At 49.7% G+C, this 22314-nt stretch overlaps 1 protein-coding gene across 2 annotated transcripts in view; it reads left to right on the plus strand.

Moving 5' to 3' along the window:
- Nucleotides 1-22314, plus strand: part of LOC147107203 (uncharacterized) — a 145844-nt gene that overhangs the window by 101750 nt on the left and 21780 nt on the right. For both annotated transcript variants that reach the window (XM_086008379.1, XM_086008380.1), the window contains exons 14-16: nucleotides 7058-7113; nucleotides 9885-9984; nucleotides 19111-19251. In XM_086008379.1, coding sequence (XP_085864505.1) covers nucleotides 7058-7113; nucleotides 9885-9984; nucleotides 19111-19251 — 297 coding nt within the window. The remainder of the gene's footprint in view (nucleotides 1-7057; nucleotides 7114-9884; nucleotides 9985-19110; nucleotides 19252-22314) is intronic.

The following is a 22314-nucleotide window of genomic DNA, read 5'->3' on the forward strand; positions in this document are numbered from 1 at the left end:
GTGAAAGTCCCATTCGCGAAATGACACACGCCACAACTACAGCAGTAGCCAACAGATGATTTATTAACATTATTCTGATGGCTTTCAACCATAACACATTAAATTCCACCCAAGTGACTACCCTTGTGAGTATTTGTGCAGTTTCTTTCTCTTACGCGTGCTCCTACGTAGTGGTTCCCCAGTGGCATCAGCAGATGTGGAGGCCCCTTGCTCACTTCCTTGCTGCTCCTGTCTGGACACCTTTGACGGGCGTCCTCTGGGGTTGCGAGCCTGTAAGGGCTGCGCAACAGTCTCCTGCTCCTGCGGCTGTGCAGGGGTTGAGACGCCGATCTCACTTGGGTGCTGACTCAGGTGGGGCTCTGACCGAGGACTTGTCAGTGGCATGGAAGTTTGAGCGCTTGGAGAGGAGCCCCCACCTCCTTGTTCTCTGCCACCATCATCCCTCTCATGGGTCAGGTCCCCCTCAGCGCTTGCAAGTGGCGAGAGAGCACCTTGCTGCACATCAGGGGAGCCATGGGGACCCGTGTCGGGACTGGCAGTCCTTCTCAGAGGGACTGCCATGAAGGTCTGGTTTCTCTGTTCAATAGCTGCCCGTCGCTCCTCCAGAGATGTCAGTCTAGTCTGAACACTCACCATGTTTTCAACACTCGCGCGACTTATCTCCTCCATGGCCGTAGCCAGCCTTTCCACGGAGCTTGCCATCCTTTCCGTGGTAATGCGTTGATGCGCCAATGACTCCACAAAGGCTCTGCTCATGTTAGCGACGGACTCCTCCATTCGCTCCACACTCGCAGCAACCCTGGAGACAAAACCTGCCAGAGACTCCTGCATATTTTCCTGGAGTGCCATCACCGCTGATACTGTGGATGGACCCAGAGGCAGAGCGTCGACATGCAGCTGAGCTGAGCTGGGAGAGTGCTGCGCCCTCCGACTAGGACTCTCCACTGCTGTCCCTGTCTCCACCATCTGCTGAGGCTCACTTGTGAGCTGTGATACACCAGGTGACAACACTACTCTATGTCCCGAAGGTCCCACCGAGGTGTGAGTGTCTGCACTGGTGCTGGGTGCGTTGCCTTCTGCTGACGCTGCGCCCTCAGAGGTTGCAGCTTCCTCTGAGGAGTCTGAATGCTGAGGCTGAACCTCCTCCTGCGTCCTGGAGACGGGAGCTTGCGATGGTCCTGTGGGGGAGTAAAGGAAAGTGTCAGAGATGAGAGGCCAGGGTTACCTGCACAGTGCTTATTGCAGATGATCAGAGGTCCATCTGCTAGAGCTTCCAAGTCATTATCAGCGAGTCATGCAATGCAATTGAGAGAGTTGGAAAACTCTTCTGTCACCAGCTTGCTCTGCTGCACCGGTCTCTCCGTCCCCCACTTGTGTGTCGTCCTGGATGCCGACGATCTCCAGGATCGCCTCCTCCCATGGGGTCAGCTGGGCTAAGGAGGCTGCCCCTCCCCCTGTCCTGGCTCGCTCTATTCGGTTGTGAGCTCTCTTTTCCTGCAATGGGGGAGACAAGTGGAGTTTGAGCGAGAATGAAGGAGTGAGTGTAGAGAATCGATGGCATAGATGCTTAGAAGGAGAGAAAGATGGAGTGAGATGGCAAGACCAAGGGCCCTCCCTATGTGATGTAAGTTGTTTTCCGAGCATGACAGTGATAGGGAGTGTGAGGGCTGCATAGTCCATTAGTTAGGTGAATGTGACCATAGAGAGAGAGGGAGTGGGAAAGGGTGCATGGATGTCAGTGTCAAGTGGGATGTGGAGGAAGAGATTGGTAAAGCTGAGAGCTGGTGAGGAGAGGCAATGGGGATCAGATTAAGAGTGATGGGATCATCATACTCACTTTTCCAGTGCGCCGAAGATCATGGAAGCGTTTCCGACACTGGATCCATGTTCTGCTGGTATTCGAGCTGGCGTTCACCTACTCTGCCACCCTCAGCCACACAGCCTTGGTTTGCTGGGGTGGCTTCTTCCTCCCCGAGGAGGGGAAGAGCACCTCCCTGCTCTCTGTCGCTCCCTCCACCAATGCCTGGAGGGCTGCCTCGTCAAATCTGGGGGATGCCTTACTCCAATGTGTCGCCATGATTGATGATGGTAGCAGCAGCTGCCAGGGCCAGAAGCTTGGCAGTCTGCTGAAGTGAGCAAGGCTTGTGGAAGCCCTTAAATGAAGCAGCAGTGATGATGTCATCGGAGGCGAGCTTCCCACCTGAAAAGCTCACTGGCTAGGGGTTCCCACACGTGGGGAATCAATTGGGCTATAAAATCAAAATTGCATCAATTTCCCACATCGTTCAGGATTCGTGTGGGAAACACGAAATGTGGGGAACACGACCCCAACCCGCCCCCGTAGCAAAATCCAGCCCTATGACTCTAACACTACTCTATGTCCCGAAGGTCCTCCCGAGGTGTGAGTGTCTGCGCTGGTGCTGGGTGCGCTTACTTCTGCTGACGCTGCACCCTCAGAGGTTGGAGCTTCCTCTGAGGAGTCTGGCTGCACAGCCTCTTCCTCCTCCACAGTGAGGACGGGGGCTCTGGATGGTACTGTGGGGGAGTATAGGAAGGAGTTACAGATGTAATGCCAAGGTTCCTCTGGTGACTACCAGCGAGTTGGCATCTGCTGACACCTGCATCCATGCAGCATTGGTCTCAGTGGGAGGCCTCTTCCTCCCTGACCTAGGGAAGAGGACCTCCTTGTGGGCCCCCATCCAATAATGCCTGCAGTGAAGCCTCGTCGAATTTGAAGGCAGCTCGGGGTCTGGCACTGGCCACAGCTGCTGCAGGCTCCTCTGCCATCCTGTATGGTTCATTTGGAAGCCTTCAGAGGATGCTGTGCTTGCCATGGACCTTGAAAGCACCACGAATGATGACATCATACTGTGGGGATTTCTGACTCGATTTAGACAATTAGCAAGGCTTCCCACATGCTGGGAATTAATTGGCCAATTGAGGGAAAATTGCGTGGGGCTGGCTGACACTTTTTTATGTGTGTCAGAAACCCCACATTCGGGGAAATCCGACCATTCCCCACACAAGCTGAAAATCGGGGCCATAGAGTCATAACGGCACAAAAGGAGGCCATTCGACCCATCGAGTCCGTGCCAGCTCTCTGTAGAGCATTCCAGTCAGTCCCATTCCCCCGCTCTAACCCCGTAGTCCTGCAAGTTTATTTCCCTCAAGTGCCTATCCAGTCTCCCCTTGAAAACATTGAGTGTCTCCACTTCCACCACTTCCGTCGGCAGCGAGTTCCAGGTCCTCACCACTCGCTGCGTAAAAAAGTTTTTCCTCACATCCCCGCTGTATCTCTTGCCCAAAACCTTAAATCTGTGTCTCCTAGTCCTTGTACCATCAACTAGTGGGAACAGCCTTTCTCCGTCTAGCCTATCCAAACCTGTCATAAGGGCCCCAAACACCCCTTCCAGGTGAAACAGCAATTTACTTGTACTTCTTGCAATCTAGTATACTGTATTCGCTGCTCACGATGCGGTCTCCTCTACATTGGGGAGACCAAACGTAAATTGGGTGACCACTTTGCGGAACACCTCCGTTCAGTCTGTAAGGGTGACCCCGAGCTTCCGGTCGCCTGTCATTTTAATTCACCGCTCCACTCCCACTCGGACCTCACCGTCCTTGGCCTCTTGTATTGTTCCACGGAAGCTCAACGTAAACTCGAGGAACAGCACCTCATCTTCCGATTAGGCACTTTACAGCCTTCCGGACTCAATATCGAGTTCAACAATTTCAGATCATAACCTCGGCCCCTATTACATTTTTACTGATATTTTTTTTCCACCCCTTTGTTTTGGGTCTGCCCTCCCCCCCTTTCCTTTTTTTTTCTCTCTCCCACATGGCAGCTGTCTCCCATCCTGCCAGAACATTTCACACCTAATCTGAGCCATCTTTTGTCTCCACTGTCCTATTAGCATCTCATCTGGTTTTGAATACCTCTTAATGTCTCTTTACTTCTTTTGTTCTCTCCCAGCCCTGCCTTCGATCTATTTCATTTCCTTTCCAGTTTTGAAAAAGGGTTTCGACCCGAAACGTCGACTCTAATTTCTCTCCACGGATGTTGCCTGGCCTGCTGAGTTTTTCCAGCATTTTCTGTTGTTATTCCTGTCATAATCTTATTCACCTCTATCAAATCCCCCCTCGACCTCCTTTGCTCTAATGAAAACAAATCCAGCTTCTACAACCTGTCCTTGTAGCTAAGATCCCCCATCCCCAGAACATAACATAAGAAACAGGAGCAGGAGTAGGCCATTCGGCCCTTCGAGCCTGCTCCGCCATTCAATGAGATCATGGCTGATCTTCTGCCTCAACTCCATTCACCGGCCCTATCGCCATATCCCTTGATGCCCTTACTAGTCAGAAATCTATCGGCTTCTGTTTTGAATATACCCAATGACTGAGCCTCCACAGCCCTCTGGGGTAGAGAATTCCAAAGATTCACCACCCTCTGTGTGAAGAAATTTCTTCTCATCTCAGTCCTGAATGGCCTACCCTAAGGGAAACATTCTCCCAGCATCCATCCTATCAAGCCCTGTAATAATTTTGTATGCTTCAATGAGATCCCCTCTCATTCTTCTGAATTCAAGAGAATACAGGCCTAGTTTACTCAAACTCTTCTCATACGACAGTCCCGCCATCCCAGGAATCAATCTCGTGAACCTTCGTTGCACTCCCTCTATGGCAAGTATATCCTTCCTTAGGTAAGGAGACCGAAATTGTACACAGTACTCCAGGTGCGGTCTCACCAAGGCCCTATATAATTGGAGTAAGACTTCTTTACTCCTGTACTCAAATCCTCTTGTAATGAAGGCCAGCATACCATTTGCCTTCCTAATGGCTTGCTGCACCTGCACATTCACTTTCAGTGACTCATGTACAAGGACACCCAGGTCCCTTTGAGCATCTGCATTCCCCAATCTTTCACCATTTAGGAAATACTCTGCCTTTCTGTTTTTTCTACCAAAGTGGATAACTTCACATTTATCCACATTATATTCCATCTGCCATGTTCTCGCTCACTCACTGAGCCTGTCGAGATCCCCTTGAAGCCTCTTCACATCCTCTTCGCAACTGACACTGCCACCTAGCTTTGTGTCATCAGCAAATTTGGAAATGTTACATTTAGTCCCCTCATCCAAATGATTGATATAGATTGTGAATAGCTGAGGCCCAAGCACCGATCCTTGCGGTACCCCACTAGTCACAGCCTGCCATCCTGAAAAAGACCCGTTTACCCCTACTCTTTGTTTTCTGTCTGTTAACCAATTCTCAATCCATGCTAGTATATTACCCCCAATTCCATGTGCCCTAATTTTGTTCACCAACCTCTTGTGTGGGACCTTATCGAAGGCCTTCTGAAAATCCAGATACACCACATCTACCGGTTCAACTTTGTCTACTCCACTAGTTACATCCTCAAAGAACTCCAATAGATTTGTCAAACAGGATTTCCCTTTCATAAACCCATGTTGACTCTGCCCAATCTTACTATTAGTTTCTAAGTGCCCAGTTATTGCATCCTTTATAATAGATTCCAGCATTTTCCCAACAGGCTAACAGGTCTGTAGTTCCCCGTTTTCTCTCTCCCTCCTTTCTTAAATAGCAGGGTTACATTTGCTATCCTTCAATCTGCAGGAACTGTTCCAGAATCTATAAAATTTTGGAAGATGACAACCAATGCGTCCACTATTCCAATGGCCACCTCTTTCAAAACCCTAGGATGTGTCCCCTAGTCCTTGGGATTTATCGACTTTTAGTCATTCTGGTAAAGGTTTTAAGGAGCGAATTAAAGGAGGAGAGAGAGGCGGAGGGGTTTAGGGAGGGAATTCCAAAGCTGACAGCCCAGGCAGCTGAAGGCACGGCCGCCAATGATGGAGCGATTCAAATCGGAGATGAGCAAGAGGCCAGAATTGGAGGAGCGCAGATATTGCAGAGGGTTGTAGGGCCGGAGGAGGTTAAAAAGATAGGGAGGGGCGAGGTCATGGAGGGATTTGAAAACAAGGATGAGAATTTTAAAATCAAGGCGTTTTGCAGGTTTCTCTTCTCTCCACAGAATACACGCTCAGGACGGGAGTGTTTGTTTTGCGAGTGTGACTGGAGTGTGACCATCCGTCACGACTGGAATTAGTCCTGAGCTCTCTGACTGGTGAATTTCCCAGCGTTTTATTGATTACCGATACAGGGTCAGACATTATGGGCTGGATTTTCTCAATGGAGACATGTTGGAGGTGGGACTGCTGCCTGTCGGGTTTCAGTCCCGCCTCCATCAGCCTCTGGCCAACCAGCGGGATTTTCCCCTGATTGACCTTGTTAAGCCCGCCCGGCGGGCTCAGTAGGCCAATTAGGGGGAAGTCAGTGACAGCATGTCAACGTATGACGTGTCATCTGTCAAGAATTTTTGAAAGAAGGAATGTCATCGTTTGACAGCTCTGTGAAGCTGTCACACTGACATTCTGTGTAGTTTGATGAGGCCTTGCGTTCAGGACTCATCAAACCTTTCTACTTTGCAGAAATTAGCTGGCTGTTGTATCGGAGGATCCAACAGCCAGTCTGTGATATCTGCAGTGGAGATGTCGGGACTCCGGTTCCACAGCGGCTGAAGGCTGTAGGTAGAAACAAAGGTCAGTTAACATTTTCTAACACTTTACGCTTACCTCACATACTTACCACTCCACACTTGCACCCATCACTCACCTCTACATCGCACTTTCAGACCCCTCCGACCTACTCGCCTCCTACACCCAGGCGGCGTTCCCCCAGGTCGGGAAGCCCGCACTTCAGGATGAAAAATGGGGATAATCCTATTTTCTAACTGTTAACTACGTGTTAACAGGCAGTTAATAGGCTTTAAGCCCTTCCCGCCTCCAAGGAGACGGGACCCGGGGCGGGACGGCTTCCCGCCTCCTGGCAAGAGGGCACGGAGGCGGGTTGAGGGCGGGTTTGCTGGCAGTCCCGCCTCCATACCCGCCTCCTCGGGGCTGGTAAAATCCAGCCCTGACAGTCTGCAGAAACTCTCCGGGTAAATAGTGGTGCGTTTAAAATCTGTTTTCTTTCTCAGGGATTGCGTGCTGAATTGAAAAGGTCACAAGGAAAGATTTGCCAAGATTTCTTTAGGTGAGTGTGATGGCAGGAGCTGAGCATTTTGATGGTTTGAGCACAACTGTATAAAAGAAAGACTTGCATTTCTCCAGCGCCTTTCACGGCCTCGGGACATCCCAAGGCACTTTATAGCCAATGAAGTACTTTTTGAAGTGTACTCACTGTTGTAATGTAAGAAACGCAGCAGCTAATTTGCGCACAGCAAGCTCCCACAAACAGCAATGTGATAATGACCAGATAATCTGTTTTAGCGATAAATATTGACCAGGACACCAGGGAGAACTCCCCTGCTCTTCTTTGAAAGAATAGCAATCTATAACCTGCTGAAAACAGACTGAGGAACAGAGAAGAGGCTTAGTAGGTAGCAATCTATCGTGCCTCTGAGACAGAAGGTCATGGGTTCAAGTCCCACTCCAGAGACAGGAGTCCATAATCCAGGCTAACACTCCCGGGGCAGTACTGAGGGCGCGCCGCACTGTCGGAGGGGCAGTACTGAGGGAGCGCCGCACTGTCGGAGGCGCAGTACTGAGGGAGCGCCGCACTGTCGGAGGTGCAGTACTGAGTGAGCGCTACACTGTTGGAGGGGCAGTACTAAGGGAGTGCTGCACTGTCGGAGGGGCAGTACTGAGGGAGCGCCGCACTGTGGGGGGGGGTTAGTACTGAGGGAGTGCCACGCTGTGAGAGGGGTAGTACTGAGGGAGCACCATACTGTCGGAGGTGCAGTACCGAGGGAGCGCCGCACTGTCGGAGGGGCAGTACTGAGGGAGCGCCGCACTGTCGGAGGGGCAGTACTGAGGGAGCGCCGCAGTGTTGGAGGGGCGGTCCTGAGTGAGCGCTACACTGTCAGAGGGGCAGTACTGAGGCAGCACTGTATTGTCGGAGAGGCAATACTGAGAGAGTGCTGCACTGTCGGAGGGGCAGTACTGAGGGAGTGCTGCACTGTTGGAGGGGCATTACTGAAGGAGCGCTGCACTGTCGGAGGGGCAGTACTGAGGGAGCGCTGCACTGTCGGAGGGGCGGTACTGAGGGAGCGCTGCACTGTCGGAGGGGCAGTACTGAATGAGCGCCGCACTGTCGGAGGTGCAGTACTGAGTGAGCGCTACACTGTCGGAGGGGCAGTATTGAGGGAGCGCCGCACTGTGGGGGGGGTAGTACTGAGGGAGTGCCACGCTGTGAGAGGGGTAGTACTGAGGGAGCACCATACTGTCGGAGGGGCAGTACTGAGGGAGCGCCGCACTGTCGGAGGGGCAGTACTGAGGGAGCGCCGCACTGTCGGAGGTGCAGTACTGAGTGAGCGCTACACTGTTGGAGGGGCAGTACTAAGGGAGTGCTGCACTGTCGGAGGGGCAGTACTGAGGGAGCGCCGCACTGTGGGGGGGGTAGTACTGAGGGAGTGCCACGCTGTGAGAGGGGTAGTACTGAAGGAGCACCATACTGTCGGAGATGCAGTACCGAGGGAGCGCCGCACTGTCGGAGGGGCAGTACTGAGGGAGCGCCGCACTGTCGGAGGGGCAGTACTGAGGCAGCACTGCAGTGTCGGAGAGGCAATACTGAGAGAGCGCTACACTGTCGGAGGGGCAGTACTGAGGGAGTGCTGCACTGTTGGAGGGGCAGTACTGAAGGAGCGCTGCACTGTCGGAAGGGCAGTACTGAGGGAGCGCCGCACTGTCGGAGGGGCAGTACTGAGGGAGCGCTGCACTGTCGGAGGGGCGGTACTGAGGGAGCGCTGCACTGTCGGAGGGGCAGTACTGAGGGAGCACTGCACTGTCGGAGGGGCGGTACTGAGGGAGTGCCGCCCTGTCGGAGGGGCAGTACTGAGGGAACGCTGCACTGTTGGAGGGGCAGTACTGAGGGAGCGATGCACTGTCGGAGGGGCAGTACTGAGGGAGCGATGCACTGTCGGAGGGGCAGTACTGAGGGAACGCTGCACTGTCGGAGGGGCAGTACTGAGGGAGCGCTGCACTGTCAGAGGTGCCGTCTTTCAGTTGGGATGTTAAACCGAGGCCCCGTCTGCCCTCTCAGGTGGGTGTAAAAGATCCCTTGGCAGTGTTTCAAAGCAGAGCAGGGGAGTTATCCTCGGTGCCCTGACCAATATTTATCCCTCAGCCAACATCACTAAATCACATTGCTGTGTGTGGGATCTTGCTGTGCGCAAATTGGCTGCCACGTTTCCTACATTACAACAGTGACTGCCCTTCAAGAAGTACGTCATTGGCTGTAAAGCGCTTTGGGACGTCCTGAGGTGGTGAAAGGTGCGAGAGAAATCGAAGTTTTTTTTCAGCAAACTGGCCTGCAGTGGCATTGGCCGAATTTTTTACCGCACCAACTCACTTAGCCTGTGACATCGCTAAATCCCTTAACCCCTTTACCCCCTTTACCCCCCTCCCCCCCCAACCATGGGGGCTGGCCGATTTGCCCCCCATTTAGTGTCCAAAGCTCACCAGCAGTATTTAATCTTGGGACTCTAACCTTCTTTCAGAACTGTTATAGCAGATGAATACTTGGTGCTGTCACTGGACATTCTGTCCTTACCTGGTCTGGGACTATAGGTGAGCCCAGTCCCACACCAACGTGGTTGACCCTGAACTGCCCTCTGAAGTGGCCGAGGAAGGCCCACCACCACCTTCTCGGCAACTAGGGATGGGCAATGGATGCCAGCCTCACCAGTGACGCCCACATCCCCAGAATGCATGATAAGAATAATCTGACTATTTCCATTTGTTGTCTGCACATCAGGTCTCGCTGACACACGCATAATAATCTTTTGTTTTTTGTTTTTTGGGAAGTTATAAAATTGGTCCTGTGAAATCCTCACCTGGAATTCCTCTGGTCCACCCTGCCTGGTCTGCAACCTCGCTTCAGTCGGAAATACAAGAGAGTCAGAAGGTAGACCCATCACGGCTTTGTAATCCGCTCTTGACGTTCTCTGTCTGTAAGAGTCATGAAAGTTTAAGAAAGAAAATACTTTAAAATATTGGTTAAATAGTATAATACAGTTAATTTACCTGACTGACCTATTGTATTGAGAAACCCCCTATTTTCATGTTCCAGTAGTATAGTCTGAGACACCCCCTTTATTCTTGCTATAATGGTACAGTCCTTAAGCTTGTCACATGGTATCCAGCCATTTTACAGTTCAAGCTCCACGAGGCTAGAGAGAAGGTAAAGGCTTTGATGGCTGGAGCAATACAGTTTTTGACCGTGTTCGTTTAAACGTGTTTTGCTTTGTAATTCTGTTTGTAAGGTGTTACAGTAAACAGTTTAAAGACAAAGTTACGTTTTGGAACGTTTTATTTCGACACGCGTCTACTCGTTGTTAAAAGCCTCAAAGCTCAGTGGCTGCATGTTTGGAAATTACGAAGCGCCACTACATTAGTCAAAAACTAGCTCCCTAAGAAGGAAAGGACGGAATTGTCGGCGAACGTATATACATGAATGGTCACGGAGCCAGACGACAATATAAGAAAGCGAAGGTACAGTGACTGTTACTTGCCTTGTTCATTCTATTGAGAAGCTAAATAAGAGCTGCGGGTAAAATGGCCGAGGCCTTATGGAGCCGTGAGGAGCTTCCCCCAGCCAGAAGGATTGTTGGCCAAAAGAGGGAAGTAAAGCTCACCCCAAAGGCAATGGAAGAGAAGTTACATAGAAGAATAGGTGCAAGGAGGGCTAAATTAGCTCAGATAACTGGAAAAATGAAGATAATTGATTGTCTCATGGAAGATAATGCTAATATTAAGAAAGCTGAAGACATAATGCATTATGATTTCTCCAAGTTGCATGAAGAATTTAATGTACTCAATGAAGATGTATTAGCACTTCTGTCTGAAGAAGAGGGAAACGCTGATCAGCACAACTGGTTTGATCTTAAATCATCCAGCATTAAGGACTATGTCAAGGCCACAGAACAGTGGATGTTAAAGATTCGTCAAGATGCTGATACAGCAGAGAAAGAGAAAGATGACGATGAAGTCGGACCAGATGATAGCATTTCAGAGACTTCAGCCAGACTGAGCAAAAATCGAAAAGAAGGTAGCTCTGTTTCTGGACACAGGTCAGTCGCTTCTACCACATGCTCGTCGCGACACATGAGAGAGGAGGTTGAACGGGCAGCGTTGATGGCGCGCGCAGCATCTTTAGTGGAGAAGCAAGCTCTTGAACGGGAAGAGGCCCAACTGCAGGCCCAACTGCAGGCCCAACAGGCCCAAGTGCAGGCAAAGAAAGAACAGCTGGAGCTAAAAACAGCTATTGCGGTCTCAGATGCCAGGTTGAGTGTGTATGAAGATTATGAAGGCTCACAGGATGGCATGAACGAATACTGCCAGTCAATGTTGTCACACAGAGTTGGATCCAGGGCACCTTCAAGAGTTAAAAGAGAGTCTGAAGGCCATCTCCTGGCATTACAGCGTGGAAGAGAGGCCTCTCCACTAACAGGAGCACGTGATGCTACCCCAGACATCAGACGGTCTAGACTAGACCCTGCTGATGACCACCAGAGGCCTGAAGACACAGGGAGAAGCCTATACCGAGTGATGCAACGTCAGAACGAAATTACAGAGATGCTTGTAAAACAACAGAATCTGTTTCGACTCACTCAAAGAGACATACCAGTGTTCCAAGGCGACCCACTCAAGTATAAGCCCTTCATCAGATCCTTCGAACAAGCCATTGACTCCAAAACAGAGAGCAGCAGTGATAAGTTGTACTACCTGGGACAGTACACCAGTGGTAAACCACAAGACCTGGTCAGAAGCTGTGAACACATGAGACTGGACCGGGGATACATAGAAGCCAGGAAGTTTCTGCAGGAGCACTATGGTAACGAGCTGAAGATAGCCACTGCATATATTGAAAAGGCTACCAAGTGGCCACAGATCAGATCGGAGGACGGGGAGGCACTGAACACATATGTTCTTTTTCTCATAGGATGTCGCAACACCATGGAGGATGTTGAATTCATGGAAGAGATGGACAATCCTACGACTATGAGAATCATCATCTCTAAGCTTCCTTACAGGATGAGAGAACAATGGAGAAGAACAGCCTTTGAGATAATGGAGAGATGGAAAAGTAGAGCCAGGTTTGCAGACTTAGTGAATTTCATAGACAAACAGGCTAAAATTGCTAGGGACCCATTGTTTGGAAACATCCAGGATGTCAGCCCGACTACTGATGGAAGAGTGAAAGCCAAGGCTGCTGAATCAAAGACTCTCGGGAAAGGTGGTTCCAGGGGAAGCAGCTTTGCAACTATCGTCACTCAGGCTGGGGAAGAAAAGTCTCAGAACTCATCTCCCAAAAAGAGCAGCACAGTGACGCCTGCTAATGCCTTTCAGAAGCCATGTTTATTCTGCCAGAAGAATCATACATTGGATTTCTGCAGTGACATCAAAGCACAGCCACATAAAGACAGAATTGAATTTATGAAGTACAATGGCCTATGTTTTGGATGTCTCTCTCAGGGGCACCTGAGTAGAAACTGTAAGCAAAGAACAACATGCAGAGAGTGCACTTGGAAACATCCCAGTCTGCTGCATATCCACAAAGAAGAACAAGTCTCTAAGAAGAGTGAAGAAAACAATACCGACGAGAAGGTTGTTTCAAGTGCTCTGGTGTCGCTAGAACCAGAGACTTGTGGATTCACTGGGGCCGGTGACAGTGATTGTATTCTTGCCATCGTACCTGTAAAGATCAAGTCTAAGAGGAGTGAGAAGTTTGTGGAGACTTACGCCTTCATGGATCCAGGTAGTTCAGCAACGTTCTGCACAGAATCACTCATGCGACAGCTGAACGTTAGAGGCAGAAGAACAGAAATCCTATTACGCACCATGGGTCATGAGAAGTCAATGCAAAGTTATATCCTGTCAGACTTAGAAGTGTGTGGACTTGAAGAGAAGGACTTCATAGACCTGCCTAATGTTTTCACACAGAGGGAGATTCCTGTTAAAATAGGGAACTTAGCCCTGCAGAAGGATGTGGAGAGATGGCCTTACCTGGAAAAGGTGCGTCTCCCATATATTGAAGCAGAAATTGGCCTATTAATTGGAACCAATGCCTACAAAACTATGGAGCTATGGCAGGTGATAAACAGCAAGGATGACGGACCCTACGCAGTCAGGACAGCCCTTGGATGGGTAGTCAATGGACCGGTAAGGAGAGATGATGGCAACAAGTCGAACAAGGAGCAACGACAAAATGTAACAGTTAATTGTATCTCTATCGCAAGCATTGAAGAGCTGTTGATACAGCAGTTCAACGCAGACTTTTCAGAACGCAGCTGTGAGGAAAAGACAGAGATGTCACAAGAAGACCATCAGTTCATGGATTTGATGACAAGGTCTACACAGTTCATTGATGGCCACTATCACATTGGTTTGCCACTGAGAAGACAGACCGCGAAGATGCCGAACAATCGCTGCATAGCAGAGCAGCGCGCCATCAGTCTAAAGAGAAAGCTGAACAAGAACCCCGACTTTCACGAAGACTACAAAGGCTTCATGAGAAACATCATAGCGAAAGGCTATGCTGTAAAAGTGCCCGAGGAACAGTTGAACAGAGACGATGGAAGGGTCTGGTACATTCCTCATCACGGGGTGTATCACCCAAAGAAGAAAAAGATCCGTGTAGTGTTTGACTGTGCCACCTCATTCAGAGGAACTTCACTGAATGACCAGCTGCTTCAAGGTCTTGATCTTACTAATACCCTCATTGGCATCTTGACGAGGTTTAGACAAGAGCTCGTTGCCATGATGGCAGACATAGAATCAATGTTCTACCAAGTCAGAATCCCTGATGAAGATGCTGATCTTCTGCGTTTCCTTTGGTGGCCAGATGGCGACGTTAGTCAAGCTATGGTGGAATGTAGAATGGCTGTACACTTGTTCGGAGCCACATCATCTCCCAGCTGTGCAAGCTACGCTCTCAGAAAAACTGCAGAAGATGGCAAAGGCAAAGCACCATCAGAGGCTGTGGAGACAATCTTCAGAAACTTTTACGTCGATGACTGTCTGAAGTCCGTGTCAACAGAAGACGATGCCATCGCACTGTCAAGAGACCTTAGAACTCTGTGTTCGAATGGAGGATTCCATCTGACTAAGTGGATAAGCAACAGCAGAGCAGTTCTAGCTTCTATCCCAGAAAAGGAAAGAGCCACTGAAGTCAAAGATCTGGACCTGAGCCACGATGTCCTTCCTATCGAGAGAGCTCTTGGTGTGCAATGGTGCATTGAGTCAGACACGTTCAACTTCAGAATAATGGTGAACGAAAGACCATCCACAAGACGAGGGATTCTCCCCGTGGTCAGTTCCATCTATGACCCTCTTGGATTCCTGGCGCCACTCAGTCTGCCGGTGAAGCTGATCCTACGAGAGCTGTGTAGAGACAAGAGAGGATGGGATGAAGATATCCCAGAAGGTCAAGCTCAGAGATGGCTCAGATGGCTGACAGATTTGCAACAACTTTCTAGCTTCAATGTCAGTAGATGCATCAAGCCTGTGAGTTTTGGAGTTACAAAGACGGCTCAACTACATCATTTCTCGGACGCCAGTGAGGACGGCTATGGCATGGCTACTTACCTCTTGCTGACAAATCAACAGGGCCAGAAACATTGTGCCTTCCCCATGGGGAAATCCAGGGTGGCTCCGCTGAAGCAGGTCACCATCCCGAGACTGGAGTTGACGGCAGCGGTTGTTGCAGTTAAAGTTGACCAGGTGATGCGGAAAGAGTTACAGCTCCCATTAGAAGAATCTGTCTTCTGGACGGATAGCACGACGGTGCTGAAGTATATAGAGAATGAGAAGATACGCTTCAAGACCTTCGTAGCAAACAGAATCTCATCCATTAGAGAAGCTACATAACCATCTCAATGGAGGTATGTAAACACCTCATTAAACCCAGCAGATCAAGCCTCACGGGGATTGAAGGCTGAAAACTTCATGAGGAGTGAAACTCGGATACAAGGCCCAAGTTATCTGCTGGAAACAGAGAGATCATGGCCAGAAAGACCAGATATGCCAAGTCAGATTGCTGAAGACGACGTCGAAGTCAAGAGATCAGTCACAGCAAATCTCATAACTACGAAAGAGAACTTTGACACAGTGAACAAGCTTGTTAACCATTTCTCAGGATGGCACCAGTTGAGGAAAGCAGTTGCATGGTTTCTAAGGTTGAAAGAGTTGCTGCTACACCTGAGCGGTAAGAGAAAAGAGTATCGAGCCACTATCCATCAGTCTGAAAGTAACCCTGATAAGCAGAGAATGCTTCTATGGCAATATATGCACACATTGGGTAAGAATTCATTGACCATGGAGGATTTGGCCAAGGCTGAGATGGAGATAGTTTGCTTCAGTCAAAGACAAAGATATCCAGAAGAAATCGAAGCTTTACAGCGAAATACTCCAATCAAGAAAGGTATTCATATCTACAAGCTGGACCCTACACTGCAAGATGGAGTACTGAGGGTGGGAGGGCGACTAAACAAATCTGCTATGCCAGAGGAGGCCAAGCATCCTGCTATCCTTTCTAAGGACCTCCGGGTTGCTACTCTCATTCTTCAGCATATACACCAGAGTATTGGACACAGTGGGAGGAACCACGTGCTTGCGAAGCTAAGACAAAGATACTGGATTCCAGGAGCTAATTCTGTAATAAGAAAAATACTCTCTGAATGCATTGTTTGCAGACGGTTACAGTACCCTGGAAAGACCGATCACAAAGCTCTGCCTGCTACAAGAAGCAGCGTGAAAGGTTCCTGAACGAAAAAAGTGGACATTTTTATAGTAAATATGTTGAACTCATTAGTTTATGACTCTTAAGAATGTTTGAGTAATTGATATGCTTCATGTGCCTAGTCAATTAGGGGCCGGAATGTAAGAGTCATGAAAGTTTAAGAAAGAAAATACTTTAAAATATTGGTTAATTTACCTCACTGACCTATTGTATTGAGAAACCCCCTATTTTCTTGTTCCAGTAGTATAGTCTGAGACACCCCCTTTATTCTTGCTATAATGGTACAGTCCTTAAGCTTGTCACATGGTATCCAGCCATTTTACAGTTCAAGCTCCACGAGGCTAGAGAGAAGGTAAAGGCTTTGAGGGCTGGAGCAATACAGTTTTTGACCGTGTTCGTTTAAACGTGTTTTGCTTTGTAATTCTGTTTGTAAGGTGTTACAGTAAACAGTTTAAAGACAAAGTTACGTTTTGGAACGTTTTATTTCGACACGCGTCTACTCGTTGTTAAAAGCCTCAAAGCTCAGTGGCTGCATGTTTGGAAATTACGAAGCGCCACTACACTGTCTGAGCGCGTTTTATGCTTAGACCGCCTTAATGTGGTTTTATAGAAGGGGAAATCAATCCGGAGTTGCTGATATTACAGTTAACAGGCAGGCACAGCAAGCGATTATGAAGGGAAATGGTATGTTAATCTTTATTACAAGAGGATTTGAGTATAAGAGTAAGGAAGTCCTACCATAATTGTACGGGGCTTTGGTGAGACTACACCTGAAGTACTGTGCACAGTTTTGGTCTCCTTACCTAAGGAAGGATATACTTGCCTTGGAGGCGGTGCAACAAAGGTTCACCAGACTGGTTCCTGGGATGAGAGGGTTGTCCTATGAGGAGAGATTGAGTAGATTGGGCCGATACCCTCTGGAGTTTAGAAGAATAAGAGGCGATTGAAACATATAAGATTCTGAGAGGGCTTGACAGGGTAGATGCTGATAGGCTGTTTCCCCTGACTGGATAGTCACAGTCTCAGGATAAGGGGTCGGCCATTTAGGACTGAGATGAGGAGGAATTTCTTCACTCAGAGGGTGGGGAATCTTTGGAATTCTTTACCCCAGAGGACAATGGATGCTGAGTCGTCGAGTATATTCAAGGCTGAGATCGATAGATTTTTGGAATCGAGGGATATGGAGATCTGGCGGGAAAGTGGAGTTGAGGTCGAAGATCAGCCATGATCTTATTGAATAGCGGAGCAGGCTCGAGGGGCCGTACAACCTACTGCTGCTCCTAATTCTTATGTTCTTATGTAAAGCTTTGAGGAAATATTCACAATTCCATTTAACTTAAAAGCACTGTTATGGTGGATCCTGTGGTGGCCAAGAGGGTAAAGTGCACCACCTGGCGCCGGTCTAACTCGCCCACCTGGCGCCGGTCTAACTCGCCCACCTGGCGCCGGTCTAAGTCGCCCACCTGGCGTGTAGTTGCCAACTCTTGTTGGATGTATTCAGGGAGGTTTCATCACATGACTTCCACCCCACCCCCCATGCTACCGCCTGATTGGATAGGTAATAAAAATAAGACTGGCAGCTGATTGGATGAACCTACTGTCAATCAACATCACTGATTGGATGCTGAACTGGGACCACCTTGATGACAGGTTTTTTATAAATGTTTATTTTATTTAAATTCTTGGAAAGAAACAGATGACTTTTTTAAGGAATTCAAATCTTAAACATTTTTCTTTCAAACTCCAATGCCCGAGGTAATCCTGCCTTCACGGTGTCTGATTGGTGGAGGTTTCTCTCTCTTCGCCCCTCAACTAACATCACTAAAAACAGATTATCTGGTCATTATCACATTGCTGTGTGTGGGAGCTTGCTGTGCGCAAATTGGCTGCCACGTTTCCTACATTATAACAGTGACTACGCTTCAAAAAGTACTTAATTGGCTGTAAAGTGCTTTGGGATGTCCTGAGGTGGTGAAAGGCGCTGGAGAAATGCAAGTCTTTCTTTTTCTTTTTCCTGCCCAATCACCCGGCACCCAGATTCTGCTCCGCAATCCGATTGGTGATTGATGAGAGCGCAGGCAGGCAGACGGGTGTGATTGGAGGATCCAGCTGCCAATCAGAGGCGGCGAAGTTGGTCGCGGATTCCCATTGACCTTTCCCAGTAGCGTCCGGGAGATTAATCTTTAATTTCGGAAGACTCCAGAATAATCCGGGAGGGTCAGGAACTCAGGAAGACCTTGGGGCTCAGTGTATCTAGCTGGCCGTTCACCTCAACATCCCTGGGTCAGGGAGGGAACATCAGCCGAGGGTTTCTGCTCCTGGCCGCTATCTTGTCACCCCTGCTGAAATCGTGGAGGGTGGTTTTGCAGATGCACTCTATGGCTGAATAGCCCGCCAACAGTCACTGTGTGGACTCGCACGTTAAGCGTGGTTCACTGGGCAAGGCGGGAAAGGGCAGCTAGTGTACGTGAAACTGGAGCCCAGCACCGTCAGGATAAGGGTAGGGTTGATAGAGAGAAGGAGTTGATAAAGTAAAGCGAGAGAAATGATTTCCTCTGGCTGGGGGAGTCCAGAACAAGGGAGCATAACCTTAAAATTAGAGCCAGGCCGTTCAGGGGTGATGTCAGGAAGCACTTCTTCACACACAGGGTGGTGGAAATCTGGAACTCTCCCCCAAAAAGCTGTTGAGGCTGGGGGTCAATAGAAAATTTCAGAACTGAGATCGATAGATTTTTGTTGGGTAAGGGTATTGACGTAAGAAAACTACCAGGCACTTGGTCTAAGCGTTAAACAAAGCTTTAATCAACTGTTTTTCAACATAGAGATCTAGTTGTGTCCTTCACTAGTTCCTGTTACAGAATGTTCTGAGCAAGCTGGGCCCATGCCCGAGTATTTATACTCTCCCTGGACAGCGCCACCAGCAGGCCGCCCAGTATTATTTCATAAGTCATTTCCACATGAATGGCAAGATTCAGGTCCGGTATTAAGGGTTACAGAACCAGGGCGGGTAGCTGGAGTTAAGATACAGTTCAGCCATAATCTGATTGAATGGCCTCCTCCTGTTCCTATGTCACTAGATGTTGGGGGGAAAGTTGGAGGAAAAAACGGTTTCATAGCTGTCAAGAAGTTACAGTAATTGGATCATAACTAGTGACTGGAGTTGAGTTGCAGATCAGCCATGATCAAATAGAAGGCCCGAGTGCATTGAAGGCCAACTCCTGTTCCAAGACTTTGCTCAATGCGGTCTGTTGTGTGTTTATCGATTAAAAGCTCTTTATATTGTGCCAGCAGGCGGAGGAGATTGAAGGACTGCCCGACCCAGTTTGTGGACTGATGCTCCCCAGAGACCAGGGAGACCTTTTCCAAGAGATCTTCAGTCACATAAAGGCCAAGAAGCATAGCGCCCTGTTCCAGAGCACTGTCGATGAAATGGTAAGGGACGAGGCAGAGGGGTCAATGTGAAAGGGATGTGATTGCTGCCGGGCAGTTGATGAATACAAGATTTTTAAGATGACAGAATTAGGAGAGAGGCTTGACAAACTTGCTTCAGAGAGCCACCTAGTGACCAGAGCCGGCGACTATACCGTGACAGTTGACATAGCAATTTACAATGGGAAATGTTGACCAGAGAAGTGTGATTAAAAATTGTGACCATAGGAAGTAAGGTTCATGAAAGGAAGTACATGCTCAATGTAAGATGTTTAATACTATATAGATATGTTAAAAGTATATATAAAAAAAAATCACCTTCATTTTATATTTGAAAAATGCCCCTCTCGAAATCAGGAGAGGAGGATTTAGAAGTTTAGCCTTTTGGATGAGATGTTAAACCGAGGCCCCGTCTGCTCTCTCAGGTGGATGTAAAAGATCCCATGACACTATTTTGAAGAAGAGCAGGGGAGTTATCCCTGGTGTCCTGGGGCCAATACTTATCCCTCAATCAATATCACTAAATAGAATCATAGAATGGTTACAGCACAGAAGGAGACCATTCGGCCCGTCGAGCCCGTGCCGGCTCTCTGCAAGAGCACTTCAGCGAGTCCCACTCCACCGCCCTTTCCCCGTAGCCCTGCAAATTTCTTTCTTTCAATTACTTATCCAATTCCCTTTTGAAAGCCACGATTGAATCTGCCTCCACCACCCTTTCAGGCAGCGCATTCCAGATCCTAACCACTCGCTGCGTAAAAAAGTTTTTCCTCGTGTCGCCTTTGGTTCTTCTGCCAATCACCTTAAATCTGTGTCCTCTGGTTCTCGACCCTTCCGCCAATGGGAACAGTTTCTCTCTATCTACTCTGTCCAGACCCCTCATGATTTTGAACACCTCTATCAAATCTCCTCTCAACCTACTCTGCCCTAAGGAGAACAACCCCAGCTTCTCCAGTCTACCCACGTTACTGAAGTCCCTCATCCCTGGGACAGTGACTACACTTCAAAAAGTACTTCATTGGCTGTAAAGCGCTTTGGGACGTCCTGAGGTTGTGAAAGGCGCTGTCGAAATGCAAGTCCCGCTTTAGACCTCTTCCTCTTAGGGACAAATGGCCTTAAAGAGACAGGCCAGGTTAAGCACAGCTCTATCCTAACAACTAAGCATCACAAACGGTGCTGCGGAACCCGGACTACATATGGAAAGAATAAATTTGCAGGGCTCTGGGGAAAGAGCAGGGGAGTGGGATTAACAGGATGGCTCTTTCAAAGAGCCGGCACAGGCACGATGGGCTGAATGGCCTCCTGCTGTAAGATTCTATGATGTGAACATACAATTCAATCCCAACCTAACAGAGGAAAATTGGCATTTGGCCTCATTGAAACACACTGTCGTATTTCGATGAAGCATTGAATTACATAGAATGTACAGCACAGAAACAGGCCATTCGGCCCAACTGATCCGTGCCAGTGTTTATGCTCCACACGAGCCTCCTCCCACCCCTCTTCATCTCACCCCATCAGCATATCCCTCTATTCCGTGTGGTCACCATTGAAGTCGGGGCACATTTGGCGTAAGAGCGACTCATAGCGCCTTCCAAAAATAAAATCGCACGTGTGGCGACACGCCACCACTGGACACAATCCGCTCACGGCGGTACGGACAGTTTAAGCAGACGCCCCCAACCGGGGGCCCTTTCCTCCAGCAACTTGTTTCCCACAGGGACAGGCTGCCGGGAGCACTTCCTGTCTGGGGAGTATTTAAGTCAGGCGCGGGCTCTTCCAGTTCCTGTTTTGCCATGAGGCTGAAATAAAAAGCTGTACTGTTTCACTGGCTCTGGTCTCGACTCCCACGTTTGCCGCGGTATCTCAACACTGGTGACCCCGACGCTCAGGACAAATCCTAAGCTAGCATGGCGGATACAAACGCAGTCACGGTTAAATTACCAGACTTTTGGGAAAACTTGGCCGAAGCCTGGTTCGTTCAAGCCGAGTCCCGATTCCGGCTGAAAGGCATCACAGGCGACACCACGAAGTACGACTACCTCGTCTCCTCGCTCACGTATGCTACCGTCCCCAAAGTTTGGGCAGCGCTGCAGGACCCACCACAGACTGGCAAGTACGAACATCTGAAGGCTGCGCTCCTTAAAAAATTTCAAACGTCCTCTTACCAGTGCCACTGCCAACTCCTTGACCTCCCCGGTCTCGGTGACGCTTCACCATCAGACCTGCTTTCCCACATGCTGTCCCTCGCGGACGACAAGCCCCCCGGCGCCCTCTTTCGCACGCTTTTCATTCGGCAGCTTCCCGCCAGCATCCGCCCGCTCATTGTGGAGTCCGGCTCCACGGACCTGAATGACATAGCAGAAAAGGCCGACCGGCTGCTCTCTGCACAGTCCGCGCGCAACGTCACGCCCGACCTCGCAGCAACGACCACGCGGTCTCCCCGACCCACTAGGCCCGCCCGCCCTACCACTCCGGGCCACTGTTACTACCACACCCGTTTTGGCACTAGGGCCCAACGCTGCACGCCACCGTGTACCTTCAATTCCCCCCCCCCCCGCACCGGCCCCCGCGATGGCCATGGGGCAAAAGGGGCCTCTACTGTACGTCACTGACGACAGAACCAACCGCCGATTTCTGTGCGACACAGGGGCCCAGCACAGCATCACCCCCGCCTCCGCCCTCGAAATCCAACGCGGCACACGAGGTATCACGCTGGCCGCCGCCAATGGCTCGGACATCCGCACATATGGCACCCGCATGGTCACGCTCGACCTCGCGGGCCGCCGCTACCGCTGGGAGTTCCTCACCGCCGAGGTCCTCTGCCCACTCATCGGCGCCGACTTCCTACGCGCCCACGGCCTCCTTGTCGACATTCCGAGGCACCGCCTCGTCGACGCCAACACTATGGCCACCATCCCCGGCGCCTTTACCCCGGACCATTCGGCCGGCCTGACGACCTACTGCCTCGCCAGGGCCGTGGACGACTACTCGGCACTCCTAGCCGAGTTTCCCGCCCTCACCAACCCAACCTTTTCGGCCAAAGCCGCCAAACACGGGGTGGAGCAC

The sequence above is a fragment of the Somniosus microcephalus genome, chromosome 15, assembly GCF_052327205.1.
Source record: "Somniosus microcephalus isolate GS21.2 chromosome 15, FLI_Smic_1.0, whole genome shotgun sequence".
In the NCBI taxonomy this organism is placed as follows: domain Eukaryota; kingdom Metazoa; phylum Chordata; class Chondrichthyes; order Squaliformes; family Somniosidae; genus Somniosus; species Somniosus microcephalus.